The sequence below is a fragment of the Ranitomeya imitator genome, chromosome 2, assembly GCF_032444005.1.
Source record: "Ranitomeya imitator isolate aRanImi1 chromosome 2, aRanImi1.pri, whole genome shotgun sequence".
In the NCBI taxonomy this organism is placed as follows: Eukaryota; Metazoa; Chordata; class Amphibia; order Anura; family Dendrobatidae; genus Ranitomeya; species Ranitomeya imitator.
The window spans coordinates 794,002,000-794,025,857 of record NC_091283.1 but is presented as its reverse complement, the minus strand read 5'-3'; the positions used below and the strand labels follow the sequence as shown (position 1 = coordinate 794,025,857).

At 41.7% G+C, this 23,858-nt stretch overlaps 1 protein-coding gene across 4 annotated transcripts in view; it reads right to left on the bottom strand.

The window, feature by feature from the left end:
• Positions 1-532: 532 nt before the first annotated feature.
• Positions 533-23,858, bottom strand: part of SH3PXD2A (SH3 and PX domains 2A) — a 350,853-nt gene continuing 327,527 nt past the window's right edge. For 2 of the 4 annotated variants that reach the window (XM_069753687.1, XM_069753685.1), the window contains 5 exons: positions 12,402-12,519; positions 9,504-9,835; positions 6,575-6,624; positions 4,207-4,326; positions 533-2,897 (listed from right to left, as the gene is read on the bottom strand). In XM_069753687.1, the coding sequence (XP_069609788.1) occupies positions 963-2,897; positions 4,207-4,326; positions 6,575-6,624; positions 9,504-9,835; positions 12,402-12,519 (2,555 nt within the window). In that variant the 3' untranslated portion in view covers positions 533-962. The remainder of the gene's footprint in view (positions 2,898-4,206; positions 4,327-6,574; positions 6,625-9,503; positions 9,836-12,401; positions 12,520-23,858) is intronic. The other 2 variants (XM_069753688.1, XM_069753686.1) reach the window with 2 other exon arrangements.

Sequence of the window (23,858 nt, the reverse complement as noted above, 5' to 3'; positions counted from 1 at the left end):
CAGATCCATCCTTCTTGACCAGACCAACCTCTTTAACTTCCTAATATAAACAGAAATGTGTCACTGGAGTGTTAATCTCATGAAACACAGCTATGGAAGTATCATCTCATCCACAAGGTTGTAAACAGACTCGTGTATTTTTGTACTTCGATACAATGTCCACGCTGTTTAGCCTTAATGTTGTTAGTTATAGGGTGCCCTTAAGCCATAAGGACAAATATTTTTACTTAGGTACTTCAGGTATATTTGGGCCCACGTCAGGCCCAAGGATCATGTATGCCAAATGCTACTCAATCTCGTCGAAAGTATTAAAAGTTAAGAAAACCTAATTACTATATAAACAGTCAATGACTAAAAAAATGAAATAAAAAAAACAAGAGTTTGGTTTTCTGCATCTTATGACTTTGAACACATACAGAAAAACATGCAAAAGCCAAAAATAAACACAAATTAGAACTTGGGATATAAAGTAAAAAAAAAAAGATAGAAACGTTTAATTACAACGTCTAGAATTCCTTGTTGGGAGTTACAATTTCTTTTTTTTTCCAGACACGAAACAGTGTCTATTCTTGTTGGCAATAACACGAGAGGTCAGGGAAAAGGAGCACAGACATAGCATTCTGCAGACTGTGCCAGGAGGAGTTCCCTGGATTTTTGCAACATTTTTAGTGTTCCAGATAATGAAGTGAAGGCACACAAATATGGTTTTCATGTTAACTGCTTGATGATCATAATACAATGTTATACCCTGTGTTATTTCCAAACATTTTTCACAAGGATAAATTATTTTTTTCTTTCAATATCTTTTATAGAAATAGGAAGATTACTTCCTCAACTTGATTTTCCATCATGGAGATCATATTGCTGGCTTTCCAAGTACAGGGACGCACAGTCTAATCTTTAAATTAAGAAAATATCTCAAGAGCATCTAAGGTAACTCAATATTTCCACACAAAGGAATATCAGTTCTTTTTCTCTAAATAATTTGAAGGTACCCATCCTTTAAATGGTTTTGCACTGTCGAGGATATGACAGTACCACCAGCCATTAGGGTTTTTCTCCAACACTTCCATAGAAACCCCTTCTGGAAATCCAACAGTTTCTTCATCTCCGTCATAGTCAGCAATAGAGATGTACATATCTTTAAGGTTGTTGTGTATAAACTGAGACTTCTCGATGGGTTTTGGTCGAACAGTAGATACTGGGATTCCATTTCTTTGAGGAGATCTCACAGATGTTTCCACTTGGGTTGTGTCCGCTTCTGTTTTATCAGTAGGTTTGAATCTTGACTCGTTTACCTGAGAACGGACGGTGTTAAAGGAGGAATTTCTTCGAACAGACCTCAAATGATCGGTAGCAGAAAGTGATTCATTTCGTCGCAAATGGCAAGCAAGGTTGTTTTCTTTTGGTGGCGGCGAAACAAACACGGACTGGGGTCTTACCGCAATTTGCTTTACTCCATTTCTTAACTTCACAACATTGCTACTTGGCCCTGTAGGTTTTGAGAACCCTCCAGGTGGTCTTGAGGGAACTGGAGGTGTTGTTCTTTTGCTTTGGTTAATTGTATTTAATGCTTGCACTCTTTTTTCTATCTTTTCCAGGCTATTTGACTTATTTTCATTCTTTTTACATTTCATAGCATCAGGCTCAGGTGCTGAGGTTTCCCGTTGGTTATTATCCACTTGCTCTAAGTAATGCGATGGTGCCCAACCTTCTGAATCTTTGTATCTGATATACCACCAACCACTGTCTTGTTTTTCTAAGATTTCTACTTTTGCCCCTGCTGGAAAGCTAATTTCTGTATCCATTACTTTTTGATAGGTGCTTGTGGCAGTATAGAATATTTTCTCATTACTATCCTCAGATTTATCTTTGTTACTTGGACATATTAATGACTGTGGAGAACTTGAAGGATTATCTACTGAACTTCTTCTTGGTAGACTTTCAATATCCTCTGATGCACTCTTTGGGAGACTTTCTGATTCTTCACTTTTAGAACCTTTAAGTCCACTTCGTAGCTGTCCTGTTGGCCTTAGCTGTCTGCGCAAAGTGCTAATGTCCATTTTATCCTGGCTTTGAGAATCAGTCTTACTTATGAAGGGTTTTGGCCTAACTATTGGCTTTGCTCTGGTTGAAGGAATGACTCCAGGCTTTTGATCAGACTCCTTCTTTGCTCCAACCTTTGGCACTGACCGTGAACCAACATCAGACACTGACCTTGGCTTTTTCTCTTCATTTGATGAGAAGGAAACATTTTTAATGATTTCTTGCTGGACATTTCTTTCTGATTTATATTTTAAAAGGGGAGGTTTAGAAGGGGTTCCTGAAGGAGAGTTTCTTGGCACCAATGATGAGCTTTTCAGTGAATCAGAATCTCCACTTGACTCTTTGCTTGACTCTTTGTTTGATGCTACGTCATCCACATATGTTCGGAAACCATCATTTTCATAGATGGTCTCTTCCTCATTGTTGACATCTTCACAAGACTCTCCCACTTGAAATGTTGCTCTTTGAAGAGAAGAAACGGGAGAAGGCTTGGAAGGTTTGAACATACTTTCTACAATTTCATCAGCAAAACTGCTCTGAGAAAAGGAGTCATTCATATCGGAATCTGGATCATAGCCAAAAGCTGGGACATCATACTCTGGCTCCTCATAAATTTGCTTTGCTGGTGACTCTCTGGATTCTACAGAGCAGCTATGACGAGTGGCTGATACTTCTTCTACATCTTTAGGCTTCGTAGGTGGTGCAGGAGGGGGGACCTTTGGTCTTGTTAATGTGCTTGTCCTTCGGTTTAGATTTGGTTTCTTTCTTTTATCAATATATGAGCACGGAGCCCATCCTTCTTTTTCTCCGATCTGTACATACCACCAGCCACCAGAGTTCTTTTCAATGACCTGTAAGAGAATAAAATAAGCAATTTTCACTCTTATGTCTTATGTACCTGATTTCTAACGTAATTCTTTGTATTAACAAGATACTGAGAAGAGAATAGCTATAATCCCATTTGCATCTATAATTGCCTTGTACGTGCTATATTAAATACTTTATTTTAATTACGTAGTATAAAGGGGTCAAATCTTTGTTAGCTCCATTATATGAAAAACTTTTATTTGTAAATGTAAAAAATTAGACAACTTATGTCAACCACTATGCAGGCTGCATGCTGAATACAGATATGTCCACCCTTAACTATTCATCATGGCACTATCTGAATACTACCCATTAAAAAAAAATGTATACATTAAAATATATGATTTTTAACATGGGAGCCTATGTGTAATGGATGGCTGACAGATGGCATACATTGAGGCATTCAACAGAGAGACACATCTGTAGGGTTTTAATCCGATTCTATTAAAGAGGTTGTCTAGGTATGTCATGAAAATCTGCAGTCATTGTTTGTGAATCCTCACAGCGGGATCAGGGTCAGCTGCAAGGATTCTTCCGATGCAGTGATGAAAGTAGGGGTCATATGACCACAAGTATGCGATATGTATACTCCCTGCCACATTTCCACTAGACGTGCCTGGCTTCTCTCCAAATAAGTAAATTGAGCAAGGCCACACACGTCTAGTCGGAATGTCACTGGAAGTATGCATAACGATGGCCCACTCTATTTGGAGAGTCCCCTTAGAGCGCACAGTGTGTGCTGTGAGGATTCACAAGTCTGCAGTAACACAGAGTGACTGCAGACTTTGATGACAAACCTATACCATAGTTTTAAGTTTGTGCAATTTTGTACATTTACTTTACCAATTAATGAAATCGTATAATGATTGGCTCTTGAATGATAATTATCTTATAATTAACACATCACAGTCACAACATAAGTACATTTCTGGCAATAAATGACCAGATGACAATGGTAGTAAATTAAGACAGATGGTTGTTTGGGATTACAGTAAAGAAAAATAAATGCTTTTTGTATATACCGTAGATTCCATTTTTAATTAAAGCTTCTCAATTTTGAATTATTTTATTAGATTTGAATTACGGTACATTACTGTAAGTGAGTTTGTGGGGGTTTTATTGGTTTATTAGATACGGACATATGGTGTACATGATGCTACTGCGCAATCCTACAGGACTTAGCTCTCCAGAATATTGCATTAAGGTATGTAGACATATTTGAGGTCATGGCCTTACAATAGATCGGGTTATTCGCTACAACATAAGCTTCAAAGAACACAAGTCTTTACTTACATCAGCCTTTTGACCTCCTCGGAAACTTATCCCATCAGATATGCAAGACTGAAACTCTGCAATGGTGTAATACTCCACTTCAACTGATGGAGGCTCGGGAGGCTTTGGCAACTGGAATCCCTGGAGAACATAAATTGACATGGATATGGTTTCAAAAGGTTTGTTTTTTATCCATGTTCGTACAAAGCGAATACATAATCTCGGAGATGTAATGAGCAATGACACATTTTGTAAAAATAATTCACAGCTGTAAGTCACACACAGAAAAATATAAAAAATAACAGAAATTAACAGGTAAAAGTATGAAAAGTACTCTAGGCAAACATTCTATATGTATGATTATTTTAAAAATGATATGTTAAGTATTCCAAAAGATAAATATCTCCTTGTTTTATGAGAATCTATCACCAGATTTGCTGGACACATGACAAAATTATTATTTTAGAACTGATAAAGCTGGCGCCTTTATGTTGACACACTACAGAACTTTCGCTGTTAAACAAGTCACATAGATAATAAAAAGTAAAGTGATTATTAAAACAGAACAGAAAAAAAAGTCATGATCATGCTTTAACCCCTTCACGCCATGGCCTTTATCTGTTTTTCCCTCTCCTCCTTCCAAGTGCCATAACTATTTTATAGTTACGTCAATATAGCAATGTGAGGGCATTTTTTTTTGCTAGACAAGTTGTACTTTGCCGTTTACGGACAGGATTAATTTATTTTCTATTTTTATAGATTTGATATTTCTGAATGCAGCAATACCAAACATGCTTTTCCTTAATTGTATTTTTTTAAATTGAATTTAATAGTCCCCTTAGGAGACTTTAAGCTGTGATTGGTTTATTACAGGAGACGAGGGCTTCGGTGGAATTAGGTGTTAGGTGAGTATAACTGTGTTTGTTATTTTTAAATAAAAATGGAAAACTGTGTTTTGTTTTATTTCTAACAAAATACTTTATTCTGGCTCTGTCTTTATTTAACATGTAACTATAGGATTAATAATGGACAGATATCTTATAGATGTCTCTCCATTACTAATCTGTGGGCTTGATGTCACGAGACAATGCAAAGGTGACATCAACCCCACAAATATGAAATCCACTTGCCACCGCTACAGGGTAGGAAGAGCCAGGCAAAGCGTCAGAATTGGTGCATCTAATAGATGTGCCTTTTCTGGGTAGATGTGCCTTTTCGGGTAGTTGCGGGCTGCTATTTTTAGGCTGGGGGGCCTATATCAATGGTCCCTTACCAGCCTGAGAATACCAGCCCCCAGCTGTCAGCTTTAGCAAGGCTGGTTGTCAAAAATGGGGGGGGGGGGCGGGGGAACCCACGTCGGTTTTCACATTATTTAAATAATTGAAAAAACAGCGCGGGGACTCATCTATTCTTGATGACCAGCCTTGCTGAAGCTGATAGCTGAGGGTTGCAGCCCCTGGCTCTGAGTTTTGCCTGGCTGGTTATAGACAATAGAGGGGAACCCACACCGTTTTTTTTTTAAATTATTTATTTACAGCGCAGGAGCCGGCTGATGAATACTCCCATCAGCCTCCGCCTGCTGTCTTTGTTATCACTTGAATTTAACTTTACACATTCTCCCCTGCTGATCGCCAGCATAGCAGGGGAGAATGAAGAGTGTCTTCAGCACCCGGCGCCGGGAACAGCGCATACTGTAGTGCCTCTTCGCTGGCGCCCATCTGTGTGATACTGATGTGGCACACAGGTGGCACACGTGTGTCGCAAGTATTACACACACGGATACAGAGACACTGTCATCTCCGGTACCGTTTTTTTTACGGTACCGTAAATATCATGATGTGAAACCGGCCTCAGCACACGAGCATGCTCGGATAGTTAGAACCCAACATGAGATACTTATGGTAGATCCGGTACCTAAGCCAGAAATATATAAGATAGACACACCTTTAAATCAACATTAACAATTCAATGTATTTTATTATTATTTGCTGTCTGCCATTGCAAGCTCCATCAGTCCTATCAGGTCTGCACATCATTGATGCCATTAGCTAGAGCTCCGCCATATGTTTGCATATGGTACTTATTACATCTAAACTTAATGCATAGTTTGTCAAGAAGTACTGGACATCCCATTGTGTTGCTCACTAACAATCTCACACCACATCGAAATTTCCATAAATTGCTTCCAGACTTGGCAAAGAATGGCCTATTGTGCTTCACAGGCGTTTTTTTTTTACACGACTAGCAGTGCTTACGGGCATATCACTTACTACAAGCCCTGTAATGAGCCTTGTATTATTTAAATTACATATACTGATGTCAATCCAATTTAGTCAATTAGAGAAAAGAAAACGATCGTATTCCCAAGAAAAGAAAGTGTAGAACGAACCAGACTGGATTCTCTCCGGGGTGGTGGTTTCATTCTCAGGTTTGGAGAACCTGCCAAGGAAAAAGTTATAACCACTATGAATATGCAGAACTTTTACTGTTAAACTAGTCACACAGATAATAAAAAGGAAAGTGATTCATAAAAATAAAGAACAGAAAAAAGTCACGATATTGCTTTAAAACCAAAGTAGTGTAAAGTAAGACATCTGATACCACCTACCAGTACGGAATAAAAATCACAATTACTGCTTATTTTAGTCCTTATACTCCCTCTGATATAATGTTTCCCATATAATGTTTTAAGGGTATGTTCACACACTCTTTGCTCAAAAAAATGTTATTTTCGCTGTTTTTTTTAGCTTTTTTTCAGTTGTTGATCTAAATATTAAATATATTTAAAAAACGCATTTTTTCTTTTGGAGTTTCTCTTCACTTTAATTACCATATATACTCAAGTAGGTCCCCCTCGGTTTATACCCAAGCAATTGTCCCAGAAGATGGCAGGGATGCGGCAGCAGCGGAACAGCGGGTCACAGAAGGCAGGAGCCAGCAGCTGGCAATGAATATTCATTTCTCTGTAATAGCGCGCACAGTGTCAGCCGCAGCCACCGGCTTCCAGCAGCAGCCGGGCGATCACGTGTGCTTCTACTTAAGAGAAATTAATATTCACCTCTCTCCACTACCATGGGCGTGGAGTGCAGTGAATATTCATTCCCTTAAGTAGCGGGGACACATAATCACCTGGCTATTGCAGCTGCTGGCACCAGCACAAGATTTTTTTTTAATGCTTTTCTGATGGGGGCCATGCATACAAGGATAGAGATGAAGGTGCCATGCATAGCAGGATAGGGATGAGGGGTCCATGCATACCAGGATAGGGATCAGGAGACCATGCATACAAGGATGGGGAAGAAGGGGCCATACATACAAGGATGGGGATGAAGGGGCCATGCATACAAGGAAGGGAATGAAGGGGCCATACATACAATGATGGTGATGAAGGGGCCATGCATACAAGGATGGGGATGAATGGGTCATGCATACCAGGATTGGGATGAAGTGGCCATTCATACAAGGATGATGATGAAGTGGCCATGCATACAAGGATGGGGATGAAGGGGGCATGCATACAAGGATTGGGATGAAGGGGCCATACATACAAGGATGGTTATGAAGGGGTCATACATACAAGGATGGGGATGAAGGGGCCATGCATACAAGGAAGGGAATGAAGGGGCCATACATACAAGGATGGTGATGAAGGGGTCATACATACAAGGATGGGGATGAAGGGGCCATGCATACAAGGAAGGGAATGAAGGGGCCATACATACAAGTATGATGATGAAGGGGCCATGCATACAAGGATGGGGATGAAGGGGGCATGCATACAAGGATTGGGATGAAGGGGCCATACATACAAGGATGGTGATGAAGGGGCCATACATACAAGGATGGGGATGAAGGGGCCATGCAAACAAGGAAGGGAATGAAGGGGCCATGCATACAAGGAAGGGAATGAAGGGGCCATACATACAAGGATGGTGATGAAGGGGGCATGCATACAAGGATGGGGATAAAGGGGGCATGCATACAAGGATGAGGATGAGGAGGCCATGCATACAATGATGGGAATGAAAGGGCCATGCATACCAAGATAGGGATGAGGGGGCCATGCACACAAGGATAGGGATGAGGAACTATGCATACCAGGATAGGGATGAGGAACCATGCATATTCTCTAGTTTGCCATTTTTTCCCACAGTTTCTGGCACCTTTCTTCTTCAGTAGACCTCCATTGTTTTTGTATGTTCTTACTTTAAAAAAAATGCATTTGTAAATCTGTCTAGCATATTTAAGAAAAAAAAACTATCACGATTTCAAATGTGAACAACACAACAAAACTTTGCTAATAAAAAGGGCGTAATAAAAATGCATTTTAAAAGATACCACAGTGGTGTTTTATGTGCTTTTTTAGCAATTGTGTGCGTGAAAGAACGGTGTGCTGGTTTTCTCTCTGTAACTGTGCTAAGAGGGCGGGATCTCTCTTTTCTACTATATGCTCGGAATATCTGTTCCTCCCTGCTGCCCCCTCTACCCTCTCACAGCAAATCTGGCACATGTGCTAGGGCAGAGCGCATTGTGTCTTTCATTTTCTCACACAGCCGTAGGAATATGGCCACTGTAATCTCATTGGTGCTGTGGTTAACACCACAATAAAATGCTGATAATTAGGCCGGGGTCACACTGGCGTAGATTTTCTTATATCAGACAATCGGGCTGACTATGCAATTGAAACCCGGATGAAACTTTCTTAAGAGTTTGAGCCCAGTGGCAGTTCATTGTGCTCCGATCATCTAGCATGAGAGAGTCTCAGCAGAGATGCGGAGGAGATGGAGAAAGTAATTTCTCCATCTCCTCCATTGTTGGCGTCCGAAGTAATCGGACTGTACTTGGATGACATCCAAGCGCAATGTATTACCCGCACCCATAGACTTTGTATGGGTGTGTGTCTGCCGAGTCTTGCTGCCATGCCTAATTGGCATGAGAAAATAATTGCAGATCTGCACTGCCCCATAGTATAATATTGCCCCTTGTGCTGGATAGAATACTGGATAGGACTTGGCCGTATTATAGGCTTGTGAGAGCGAGCCCTCATAGTCATAATAACTTGACTGTTACACAGCTTAAAAAACATTACATATGCCTCAATTTGTTTTACAGACAGGCAAAAAATGTGCCCTATTTCTAGGGACTGTTCAGGAATTTTGGACGGTTGGCAACTCTCGTGGGTACTGTAACAAGGACAGCAGCAGAGTGTGCTGTCCTAGCTGGGAGGCAGCCACCTTAACATCTTTGAAATTAAGTTAGTCAAAACTAAGTTTCATGCAAACGAAAGTGTTATGATGTAGGCGGCATTTCCCACTTACTAATTTCAGATCTCTGAGGAGCTATTCTTGCCACTGCCGGAGACCCTGGGGTGACTTTGGGTGTCGGTTTCTCAGATGTCATCATTGAGTTGCCGTTGGAGTCATTACAGAGAATTGGCAGACTAATTTCTTTCTTGCTAATATGGGGCTCCTCAGCTTCATTCCAGGCCTGGCCTTCCTTTTCGCTGGATTTCTTGTTCAGGAGATTACTTATTTCCATGATATTTCCTATGATCTCTACAGGCCCGGCGAGATTTTTCTTTCGACTTGGTAGGTCATCTTTGGCCTTCTTTAGATAGGATGCAGGGGCCCAGCCTTCTATACCTTGGTACCTAAAATGCAATAAATGCATATTCAATTAGAAAACTGAATGAACTACTTTATGACAAAGGTCTTGTAGTTTGTGTGATTTTGGAGTGGAAAATTAATTAATGGCTGTAAACCAGCATGTGTGTGTAATTTGTTAATTCCAATATTATTCCAATTAACGACAATCAAAGGAACGGCCGAAAATAAAGAGTGAAAGTGTGCCTGGGAAGACCAGCTTCCAACATCTGCTCTCCAGCTTGGGAATAAATCCAGAGGGATACAAGGCAAAAGAGGCAGGAAACGGGGATCAACACATGTGCAGGAATGTGAGCCTGATACATATTTAAGGAGGATTTTGTTATAATACTTAAGGTGGATTACCACATTATATGAATATTACAACTGGGCAAAACTATATGAAGACAATTACTACGGTATGCTGGAATTAGATTAGCAGAGTCCTCAATAAACAAAGCACATAATAAAAAGAGGGAATATTATTGGAAGGAGAAATAAATATTGCATGTAAAAAAAACCCTCAGGACTTTCCACATGTAAAAGAAAGTAATTCATAATCAGATCAACTTGTCTTGTGCAAATTTTCTTGCTATTGATTTTACAGAGGCAGGTTAGGTACAATCCCATGCATCAACTATTGAAATTGAAGAATCCTGTCTGTTCTCAAGAGCGGAGGGAATTTCAATTCATTAGTCTACAGCTTGTTGCCAGGGTTACTGGCTACCTCTGCAGTCTATTAGAGGTGGCCGGTTTCCTAGGCAAGGAGTGCCAGCTCTTTAGTGTAAAAATTGCTCTGAAGTTAGCCGGTTTGCTGAATTCAGTCGACTTCACTCCTGTAATGCTGCAGAGGCAAAGCAGCAGACAACTCAAGCCTGCAACTCAACAATGCGGCTGGTCCAAACTGTTAATTATCAGGAGCACACCGTCCTGAAGCAAGCAGGAACCTGAGGGTCACGAGCACTGTGCTCCTGACACTAAATAAGTAGTCTCCAGTGCTTCCAAATGAGTCTTAGGGTTGCTCAAAGGGGTTGTCCGGTCCAAATTGATAATTTTGCAGTTACTCTCCCAGTGCATGCATTGTCTGCCGCAGGGATTCGCTGGTTTCTGAGCTGGGACCAGCAGGTATGTTTGCTTTATGCATACTCCCGGCCAGAGCCCGTCCATACAAAGTGTATGGAGTGAGGTTGTGCCCTCTAGACGGGCTCTGGCTGGGAGTATACATAATACATAAATATCATCCAGTCCCGACTCAGAAACCAGCAAATCGCCGCAGCACACAGTACATGCGCAGGGAGGATTCATATGTCAGAGTGACTAAAACCTTATTGATTTGGACCAGACAACCCTTTTGAGGGCGTTGTCACAACAGGAGAGGTGATAACTCTCATATCCTTGGAAGTCCTACAATCGAACCCTACCAAAAGAAGGAAAGTCCTGAGCCCTCGGTTCAATACAGTGGTAGTCTACAATGTGCACATAGGAACCTTTGATAGTGTATGGGATTAGCAGAGGTAGCCCAGCGCCGAGAGCCACATTCTTATAATCGGGTGGGTCCCTCAGAGATCAGAGGCTTTTCACCTATCAACTGTGGATGGGTGATAAGTTGAAAGTATGGGAAAAACTCTTTTGGAAACATTGGAGGCTATTCAGTAAAGTTTTTTTCACCAGATTTACTTGAAAATTTGCAATTTTTTGGCACAACCCAAGGTTGCGGAAAAAATATGCAACTTCTGGCGTTTTCACACCATTTTTGCCACAGTTCATCCTACTTTGAGAGACGTGGCAAAGGCTGGAGTAAGAGTTGTGGTGAGGCGCACAGAACAGCACACACGCCACTAAGCCCAATTCATGAAGAGGTGTGCCGTAATCTCCAAAACGCTCCCCGTCATCAAGACCAGAGAGAGAATCGCCAATCTTGATAATTACTTTAGCTACATGTTTAGCTTTTACATGTTACTTTTGGGGTTGGGAGTATCTTGGAAACATCTCAAACCAAAAGAAATCCTGGATCTTTGGATGCTTAACGAAAGTCGTTGTACTGTACACCCAGCAGCAAAGCCATAAGTCACGTAGATTGTCCGTATAGCACTGAGGACAGGCACAAACCTCCCACCATACCGCTTTCTCTAGATAATATATTTAGAACATATAAACAATTACTATTTCATCGTCCACTTGAGCAGAGTATGGCAGCATTTACATACACAGTGCTGTGGCAGGAGGATTACAGGTACTACAAACATCTTCTTGGATTCACCTTGTAAAGTTTTACAATCCGTGGCAATCTATTATAAATGTTTTCTCTCGTAATGCACTTAGGCTTTCTGGTTTCTGCTATGTTTTGGTTCAATGACTCCCACCCCCCATAGTCAGGGACAGACAATATACAGTACACAACCAGATATTGTAAACTAGGCAATTAGCTCTCTGCTATAGAGAAGATTGCGTCTTCTAAAAAGTTACTGTACTGGGGGAGGATAATAAATTGCAGACACTCAATTACAACAAATACACAATTGTCAACGTCTTTAGTAGAGCAGCCATTTTTCTTTACTTCTTGACTTCTCTTACCTTATGTACCACCAGCCCTCCAGGTTCTTCTGGATGACCTCCACTGTGACACCTTTCTCAAATCCAATCTCGTCTTTTCCTTGGCTTGTGTAGGGTTGTATGGTGACATATTTTTCTTCTAATGGCAAGAAAAATCAGATTAGCAACATGTTTAAGTTAAGAGGCCAGTAGGGCTAATTAGCGTGTAATGTGCTGAAAACCATCTTCACGTTGCATAAACTAGAACCCAGAGAATCTTTAAAAAGCATCTGTCTCTCTGGAGGATCTTTCTAACTCATGGGTTACATGGACAACTATTTCAATGGGAGCTATCTATGTAATGCCGAATTTCGCCTGTGGAGGCAGTGCAGAGAATCTGAACATTTCCGGTCAAGGTCTAAAATGATCACCAGGGGCTCAGTCTAGTGGGGCACTAAATGATAAGTCTATTATACCTGTTTATTAGAATACAAAAAGGGGCTAAGTCGCCACAGATAGGCAAAGAACATCATCTCTTATATGTTATTAGTATAACAGGTACAATTCCTCTATGCTTAACAGTAAAACTGGCCATATAGCAGGAGGACAGTCGCACTTCAGATCATTCGTGCAAATGATCTGGCCATCAACATGGCGCATTAAACTAGGAGATCTGGGAAGTACAAAAACGTCAAATTACAGAAAAGGCATGCCCAAAAGACATTCATGGCAAATATGTTTAGAGAAAAAAATCCAACCTTATACCTGGCAGTTTTGGAAGATAGTAGTCTGCAGTCAACCATCACTCATAAATTGTTTCCAAATGATGGTTTTGCTGAGCAGTAAAACAATGAACCAATATTTCAGCAGGATTTCATCTTATTTGTTAGCAGCTTAATGGATTGTAAAGCCTATCCTTTGTATTGACTATGTGACTGCAGACTTGTGAATCCTCGCATCACGCGCACTGCCTGCTGTGAGGATTCTCCAGTGCCAATGCCAAGAGCAGAAGTATGTGATCTACATACAAGCAGTCACATGTCGACTAGATGGACGCAGCCTCGCTCAATGCAAGTGTATTGAGCGAGGCCGGACAAAGTCTAGTCGGAATGTGGCTGCTGTGTCTAGTCGGAATGTGAATGCAACCGCTCCCAGTGCTGGCACCGGAGAATCCTCAAAGCATGCAGTGTGTGAGTTGAGAATAATCACAGGTCTGCGGTCAAATAGAGTGACTGCAGACTTGTAGCCTAAAGCCAGACAACCCCTATAAGCAGTTCACCTTTTGGATAGGTAGAGGGGAGCAATCAGTGTCGGGGGGTCTAAGGACCAATATACTTACACTTAAATGGGCACTCAAACATAAAATAACAGGTAAAAAAATTTAGTTACACTTTAAGCTTTTTTTTTGTTCCAATCTGAAATGTTATGCACCATAATACAATGCCAGATTTTCAATCACCTAACATATATCTAAAGAACGATCTCTGGCGTCTCTTTATCTAGCTCTAGTTTATTTTCTTGCATCAAGTATTCTACATGATAATTGCATTACCCTCCCCCCAAAAAATTGTGTTGCATATAGAGGGACATTAAACAGGCTGCTTTTTACTTGACATGGTATTTTCTTCCTGGGATGGTTTTATTATGGGTTTACTTGTTGCAATTCATCTTAATAACGAGTATGCAGAAGCTAAAAGGATTTACACAGAAGAAATGTAAACAGCTTGAAGTCATCCAAAATAGCATAAGCAATGGATCAGCGAGAGCGCAGGGTAAGGGTGGGCCCGATATACCGAGCCAAGAGAGCAAAGGCAAATTTGACAAAATTGTGCAAAAGCAAAAAGGTTAACAAGCAAAGTAAAAAGAATATAAATAATTATAAACGTAATTTTTTGTTGTTGTTGTGTGGGATTGCTGCTCTATGTAAGGTGGTCATGGAGGCATCAATAATCAAACTAATCTGGGCAATAGGTGTAGTGAGCGAGCAAACTCATGTTTCTGACAATATTCTCATATTAGTGTCTGCTAGCACCTGACTGTTGATACCAAGTACATGGGCTCGGTGCCCCCCTTAGATTTCGGCCAAACATTTAAGTGCAACTTCACATGTACTTGTTTTCCTCCCTTTATCTAAAGCGGAGTATACAACAGGCGACCAGTGAAACTAAACATTCGCCGAAGAACTACTCGTCTGCTGATTCGTGTTCATTTAATAGCCTGTTTGCGCACTAAAGATGAGAAATAGTTCATTTGTGCTCATAGGCAGCCATAGTTCTGGCCAGCATGTCCTGTTTACACAGGACAATGCAATGTCGAGAACGATGGCTTTTTAGGAAAACCAAAAGATCATATCACCGGGAAAACAAGTGTTTCGCTCGTTCGCGGGGAACCACTGGCCTGTTGACACTGCACAATTTCTAGGAAACAAACGTTCCTGATAATTGTAATCGTAAATGCACCTTAAAGGTCTATGTGCATAATGTCGTTTGACGATCATCGGTCATTTAATAGCTCATTTAGACAAGCAGACTGCATAATAATATGTGCACAGAGCGACAAGTGGTAGATCATAGTGTGTGCCTAAGCTCCAATTGTTCTCGACAGCACAGAGCCTGATAACACAGGACGATGTCCTGCTTACAATTATGATCAAAAGACAATTTCACTCGATGAATGTGCGTTTTGCTCATTTATCGGGTGATCGGCATTCCTACGAATGTTCATTCCTGATAATCCTGCAGTGGAAATGCACCTTAATGCCAGGGTCACAAGAGCATAGATTCTCTCATATGAGAAAATATCGGATCGATTATGTCAATGACACTCCGATCAAACTCTGATCAGAGTTTGGTCTGTCAACAAAATGTGTGATCTGGATGAGAGAATCGGAGCACACGATTAGGAGAAGATAGAGAACAAAATGTATCCATCTTCTCCATTGTATGAGACCACGGAAATCACTGTGATGTAATCCAAGTGCAGTCCGATGATTTCCATGCACCCCTAGACTGGAATGAGCACGTGCCATACAATTTGTGCTGCAAATCTGCTGCAATTTTTTTCTCATGTCGAAACGGTATGAGAAAAAAAACGATCATTACTGCCTATCTGATAAAACATCAATTACCATTTGTCCGAGCGAGCCCTTATTCTATGTATTTGTGACCACCGTAACAGCCTATAAAGGAAGAATATACAATATATATTTTTTTTTTCTACTTGTTGAAAATGTTCAGTAATTAGATTACTTTAGAAGTTCAAAATGTCCCTGTGGTTGAATGAAGCTGAAATGTTTATGCAATTGCATAGAACAAAATGTATTTGGCCATTGCAGACCCTTTAAGCCCTAATAGTGCATTGATAGAACTTTACTGGCTGTAACTCAATGCTCCACCACAAGAAAATAGTCACAAAAGCAAAATCTTATGTTTTAAAGCGGGGAAATATAATGCTTTGACAGAGCTTAGTTTTATGGTTTCAAAACCAGTAAGATTATTTGTATAGTTGTATGCATGCAAAAAAACAGTATGTGCCATCCTGAGAATAAGGAAGTTTTGACTAATATACAACTGCAGTTTTAGATGCATCCAACTTCCAAGCTCTTTTTATGGAGGAATGGGGGTCCTCAGGAGTCATCATGAGTCCTCAGGAGTTCTCAGGAGTCTTCAGGAGTCATCATGAGTCATCATGAGTCCTCAGGAGTTCTCAGGAGTCTTCAGGAGTCTTCAGGAGTCCTCAGGAGTTCTCAGGAGTCATCAGGAGTCCTCAGGAGTCAGTAGGAATAGTCAGGAGTCAGTAGGAGTCATCAGGAGTCCTCAGGAGTTCTCAGGAGTGCTCAGGAGTCACCAGGGGTTCTGAGGAGTTCTCAGGAGTCACCAGGAGTTCCCAGAAGTCCTCAGGAGTCATCAGGAGTCCTCAGGAGTCATCAGGAGTCAGCAGGAGTCATCAGGAGTTCTCAGCAGTCCTCAGGAGTCCACAGGAGTCCTCAGCAGTCCTCAGCAGTCCTCAGGAGTCACAAGGTGTTCTCAGGAGTGCTCAAGAGTCACCAGGGGTTCTGAGGAGTCCTCAGGAGTTCTCAGGAGTCATCAGGAGTCTTCCACTATTATTTTTTTTTACTATGGCAAAATATGAACAACGCACACAGTGGAAGTCCACAACCTCGTCACGCTGTTTAGTAGCTGCTGCAGATCAGCATTTATGCTTTTTTTAATTAGGAGTTGTGGTTGTGTTCTGCTCCATACATTGCTTGCTTCCAACAGCAGTCAGAGGCAATAGCTGATTGGTTGGGGTGCAGGGTGTCAGACCCCCATTGATTTAAGATTATGGTAAAAAAACACATTTAAAGGAAATGTGTCATTAAAAAATTACCTATTGTTTAAGTCAGATTTTTGTGTTACATTTATTTATTTTATAATGCATCTTTTTTATTTTACTCATATCACTTATAATAAAAAAAAAAAAGTGAAATCTTACAATTTTCACACAGGCCACCAAGCCTTATACTAGACCTATACTTCTAGTTGTGAACAAAAGATTTTTCAACAGTCTCACTATTATCAAAGTCAGGATTACAATAAAGGTTAACACCTCTATATACACTAGACAACAAAGGATCCACTAGCCAAAATAGAAGATGTCACAGCTCACCACCTTCTATGGAGTAACGTCTCTCCTTGTGGAGAGTGACATGCCAAAGTAAGGAGACTTAAAGGCCATGCAATGCTTGTCTAGGAAATTAAATATGCAAATTGCCTCTTCAGAGAGGAAGAGGACTTGAACTCTGGTGCCACTTATAGGAAGTAGTAACTTTTAATTTCTCAGTGAAGCATTGCATGGCCTTTAAGTCTCCTAACACTAGCAGGCCAGACATGTTACTCTCCATAAGGAGAAACATTACTGCTTAATGCTTATACCTCAGTCAGAGGCCTCTCATGCAGCCAAATCAGATCTCATGCTTCGCACTGAAGAGGACAAAAAAGCCAAAACACGTCTGGAAATTGAGATTCTGTCATGTGACAAAGCTCATTAATGGGTCGATATTGACTTTAGGATTGCTACCTGCAATAGGTGGCGCTAGAGTTCAAATCCTCTTTCTCTACAAACGAAAGTAGACCATGAATTCTAATCTCAGAAATTCCCTTGAAAACAGTGGTGCTGTTGGTTTACGTCAAGCATGTGTTTATTCACCAACGTGCTGAAGGCATATGGTTGTAATTTGTAGAATCATGCGATTACACTATAGGATATTATTTCCGTAGCTCTAGAATTGGGGACATTCTCAGTAATGTGCTCAAGAGCAATTGAAGTTTCTGTGAAATACGGATGGCAAGACTGGACTGGCGACTCGTGATAGAACAACCACAGAATATGTAATAATTACTGGTGTGGAACAGCATCAAGCACATACTTGGAAGGTTCAGCATGTGGCAAACATATTCCATGGTTGTTACTCATTGTTGGGAAGCACATCATTTATTAAAAAATATTATTTTGCTTACATCTGCATAAAAACCCATTAAAAAAATCATAAAAGCCAAGAGGTAAACAAAGAAATTGTATATAAACAAACACTATGTGGTCTCCGTCATTAGGAAACACTTAGGCTCTTATGAAATTGGCTTTGGATTCTCATACTTTTTACTGCTATTTTTGTGGTGTATTGAGAGTATAGCAAGGAATTTCCAAATGATTATAATTATGGACTCTAAAAATGAAGGAACACTATTATGTTCCACATAGCGGTCTGATTTAACCCACGAGTATAAGCCAATTTAACCAACTGGAGAAGGGAAAGATGTCGAGAAGGAACCATCGGCTATATTTAAGCAAATTTGGAAGCTCAGTTGTAACTAGAGATTCAACCTCAAATACAACCTCCTTAGCCCGAGTGTTACTTTATTAAGGGTTTTCTAGTCTCAGGGTCAAGTGGTGTCAACTACTATAGACTGATCGGTGAATGTATGCCAGTGATCATACATCAAAGATAATTTTTTTTTGCATTTGTAACCATTTAGGTGTTCCCAATGTGGCCCCAATCAGGGTCTCTTTCCCTACAAGAATGAGTGGAGATCAGCTATATAATCTTTTCCCACGGTGGCAAAAAGCCAACCGTCACTTGGTGGCCAGTTCTTCTTAATTAGGGTGCAGTCAGACGGCTGTTATTCACGGACGACAATCGCATCACAATGCTCGGACTGACCGGTGGGTCTCGTGACGGCATGTATTTCTATGCAGCTGTCACAATCTGGTCAGGAGAGTCGCCGATCAGTCCGAGAACTCCAATGTGATAGTCGTCCATGTTATACGGCTGTCTGACTGCGCCCTTAATGTCATGACATATTACGTATACACTGTAGCATTCACACGGTACTGTAATGCTGAAACTTGAAGCAACCCTCCACCCTAGGACCAAAAAGTGAGTATACATTTCTGATGTATAATCAATCACCCTATCTGGTGCCTCCTGTGCCTCCGCAGTTTGGGCCTCCTTTTCTCTTGCTTCCAAGAAAGCAGTGGCATGGGGAGTGCGGTGGTAAGTCCAAACCATACCTTTCCTGCTTTTCTTGTCCTGTGGAATAGAAAAGGTAGGGGAGCTCTGGTCAAGACTTACGACTGGACTCCTCAGCATGCTGCGGTGGCCATCTTGGAAGCAAGAAGAATGGAAGACCGATCTGAGGTAGCGTGTCTACACATAAGAAATGTATAGCCAGAGGGTTGTTGCAAAGGCTTTAAAATATATATATATATATATATATATATATATATATATACACATATATATATATATATATATATAAACAGTATATCAAAGAGATGATTGAGTAAATCATCAACAAGACTAGTCTACAAGATTCACATTTATATGCAAACCAAAGGCCAAGAGATTTCATATTAAGACTTTACAACGTCAATAACATGGTGCCATATTTCTGAACCACCCTAATAAAAGATGCACAGACGACACATTATGCAGAAGGAGCTGAAAGACAACTAGAATTTGGCCTGATATTGAATATTATTAATGTATTAACAGAAAACTTGTGTTGTGCTCGAGACCGCCGCTAGACTTTCTTCTCAAATACTTTCCATCAGTCAACAATCTCTCCGAGTCTTTATATCTCTTATCCTGCTCGATGCTCTGCACTGAGAAAAGCCTTTCCCAGAGGGATCGGAATTTCTACACTGATGGAGGCTGTGGTTTTATTCATATTTTTATTGCTCTTATTTGAAAAAATAAAAAATACAAAGGAGAGTGATGCATTGTTAATCAGGAAACTGTATGTTTGCTATGACTGGAATGTGGGTGAAAAGAAGGAAACTGTAGGAAGACTGGAGCTCATTATCCATACAGGAACCTTATGTGGTCCATAGTACTTTGTGATGGTTTCTTGTATATATTACATTTTGAACTATAGGTGTTGGAATATTCAATCATATATAGGTATCACTTAACAAATCCACCAGTCATAAAGAGAAAATCACCTACCTACAGATCATGAGTCATGACACTAAGACAGCTCGGATCCATTGAGGCATGGACACTAGAAGATCTGTTATGAACAGGTGATTCAGAACCACAATGGACCTAGTGGTTAAGAGCACACAAAGTGACCTGACAGTTACTAACATAGGACGAGCTCTGAGACGTGGGAACTCTGCTGACCGCAATCCCTAATCCTATCATTCCACACTAGAGGTAGCCGTGGATTGCGTCTAACGCTCCCTATGCAACTCGGCACAGCCTGAGAAACTAACTAGCCCTGAAGATAGAAAAATAAGCCTACCTTGCCTCAGAGAAATTCCCCAAAGGAAAAGGCAGCCCCCCACATATAATGACTGTGAGTTAAGATGAAAATACAAACACAGAGATGAAATAGATTTTAGCAAAGTGAGGCCCGACTTACTGAATAGACCGAGGATAGGAAAGATAGCTTTGCGGTCAGCACAAAAACCTACAAACAACCCATAGAATATAGCAAACAAAAGTAACACAAGCAGAACTTAGCTTATGCAGGGCAGACAGGCCACAAGAACGATCCAGGAGAGAGCCAGACCAATACTGGAACATTGACTGGAGGCCAGGAACAAAGAACTAGGTGGAGTTAAATAGAGCAGCACCTAACGACTTAACCTCGTCACCTGAGGAAGGAAACTCAGAAGCCGCAGCCCCACTCACATCCACCAGCGGAAGCTCATAGACAGAACCAGCCGAAGTACCACTCATGACCACAGGAGGGAGCTTGACCACAGAATTCACAACAGTACCCCCCCCCTTGAGGAGGGGTCACCGAACCCTCACCAGAGCCCCCAGGCCGACCAGGATGAGCCAAATGAAAGGCACGAACCAGATCGGCAGCATGAACATCAGAGGCAAAGACCCAGGAATTATCTTCCTGACCATAACCCTTCCACTTAACCAGGTACTGAAGTTTTTGTCTCGAAATACGAGAATCCAAAATCTTCTCCAATATATACTCCAACTCCCCCTCAACCAAAACCGGGGCAGGAGGATCAATGGATGGAACCACAGGTGCCACGTATCTCCGCAACAATGACCTATGGAATACGTTATGGATGGAAAAAGAAGCTGGAAGGGTCAAACGAAAAGACACAGGATTAAGAACCTCAGAAATCCTGTATGGACCAATGAAACGAGGCTTAAACTTAGGAGAGGAAACTTTCATAGGAATATAACGAGATGACAACCAAACCAAATCACCAACACGAAGTCGGGGACCCACACAGCGCCTGCGGTTAGCGAAACGTTGAGCCCTCTCCTGAGACAATGTCAAATTGTCCACCACATGAGTCCAAATCTGCTGCAACCTATCCACCACAGTATCCACACCAGGACAGTCAGAAGACTCAACCTGCCCTGAAGAGAAACGAGGATGGAAACCAGAATTGCAGAAAAACGGCGAAACCAAAGTAGCCGAGCTGGCCCGATTATTAAGGGCGAACTCAGCCAAAGGCAAAAAGGACACCCAATCATCCTGATCGGCAGAAACAAAACATCTCAGATATGTTTCCAAGGTCTGATTGGTTCATTCAGTCTGGCCATTTGTCTGAGGATGGAAAGCCGAGGAAAAAGACAAATCAATGCCCATCCTAGCACAAAAGGCTCGCCAAAACCTCGAAACAAACTGGGAACCTCTGTCAGAAACGATGTTCTCCGGAATGCCATGTAAACGAACCACATGCTGGAAGAACAATGGCACCAAATCAGAGGAGGAAGGCAATTTACACAAGGGTACCAAATGGACCATCTTCGAGAAGCGATCACAAACAACCCAAATGACCGACATTTTTTGAGAGACGGGGAGATCCGAAATAAAATCCATGGAGATATGTGTCCAGGGCCTCTTCGGGACTGGCAAGGGCAAAAGCAACCCACTGGCACGAGAACAGCAGGGCTTAGCCCGAGCACAAATCCCACATGACTGCACAAACGAACGCACATCCCGCGACAGAGACGGCCACCAAAAGGATCTAGCCACCAAATCTCTGGTACCAAAGATTCCAGGATGACCAGCCAACACCGAACAATGAACCTCAGAGATAACTACTTGTCCATTTATCAGGGACAAACAGTTTCTCCGTTGGGCAACGGTCAGGTCTATTAGCCTGAAATTTTTGCAGCACCTGCCGCAAATCAGGGGAGATGGCAGACAAAATTACCCCTCATCTTTGAGAATACCCGCCGGCTCAGACAAACCCGGAGAGTCGGGCACAAAACTCCTAGACAGGGCATTCGCCTTCACATTTTTAGAGCCCGGAAGGTACGAAACCACAAAGTCAAAATGGGAGAAAAACAGCGACCAACGAGCCTGTCTAAGATTCAACCGTTTGGCAGACTCGAGATAAGTCAAGTTCTTGTGATCAGTCAAGACCACCACGCGATGCTTAGCTCCTTCAAGCCAATGACGCCACTCCTCGAATGCCCACTTCATGGCCAGCAACTCTCGATTGCCAACATCATAATTACGCTCAGCAGGCGAAAATTTCCTGGAAAAGAAGACGCATGGTTTCATCACCGAGCCATCAGAACTTCTTTGCGACAAAACAGCCCCTGCTCCAATCTCAGAAGCATCAAACTCGACCTGGAACGGGAGCGAAACATCTGGTTGACACAACACAGGGGCAGAAGAAAAACGACGCTTCAACTCTTGAAAAGCTTCCACAGCAGCAGAAGACCATTTGACCACATCAGCACCCTTCTTGGTCAAATCAGTCAACGGTTTAGCAATACTAGAAAAATTATTGATGAAGCGACGATAAAAATTAGCAAAGCCCAGGAACTTTTGCAGACTCTTCAGAGAAGTCGGCTGAGTCCAATCATAAATGGCCTGAACTTTAACAGGGTCCATCTCGATAGTAGAAGGGGAAAAAATGAAACCCAAAAATGAAACTTTCTGAACACCAAAGAGACACTTTGACCCCTTCACAAACAAAGAATTTGCACGCAGGACCTGCAACACCATTCTGACCTGCTTCACATGAGACTCCCAATCATCCGAGAAGACCAAAATATCATCCAAGTATACAATCAGGAATTTATCCAGGTACTCTCGGAAGATGTCATGCATGAAGGACTGAAACACTGATGGAGCATTAGAAAGCCCGAATGGCATAACAAGGTACTCAAAATGGCCCTCGGGCATATTAAATGCTGTTTTCCATTAATCGCCCTGTTTAATGCGCGCAAGATTATACGCACCACGAAGATCTATCTTGGTGAACCAACTAGCCCCCTTAATCCGAGCAAACAAATCAGACAGCAGCGGCAAGGGGTACTGAAATTTGACCGTGATTTTATTTAGAAGGCGGTAATCAATACAAGGTCTCAGCGAACCATCCTTCTTGGCCACAAAAAAGAACCCTGCTCCCAATGGCGACGACGACGGGCGAATATGACCCTTCTCCAAGGATTCCTTTACGTAACTCCGCATGGCGGCGTGCTCAGGCACAGACAAATTAAACAGTCGACCTTTAGGAAACTTACTACCAGGAATCAAATCGATAGCACAATCACAATCCCTATGCGGAGGTAGAGCACTGGACTTGGGCTCATCAAATACATCCCGGTAATCCGACAAGAACTCTGGGACCTCAGAAGGGGTGGATGATGAAATAGACAGAAATGGAACATCACCATGTACCCCCTGACAACCCCAGCTGGACACAGACATTGATTTCCAATCCAATACTGGGTTATGGACTTGTAGCCATGGCAACCCCAACATGACCACATCATGCAGATTACGCAACACCAAAAAGCGAATATCCTCCTGATGCGCAGGAGCCATGCACATGGTCAGCTGGGTCCAGTACTGAGGCTTATTCTTGGCCAAAGGCGTAGCATCAATTCCTCTCAATGGAATAGGATACTGCAAGGGCTCCAAGAAAAACCCACAGCGCCTAGCATACTCCAAGTCCATCAAATTCAGGGCAGCGCCTGAATCCACAAATGCCATGACAGAATAGGATGACAAAGAGCAG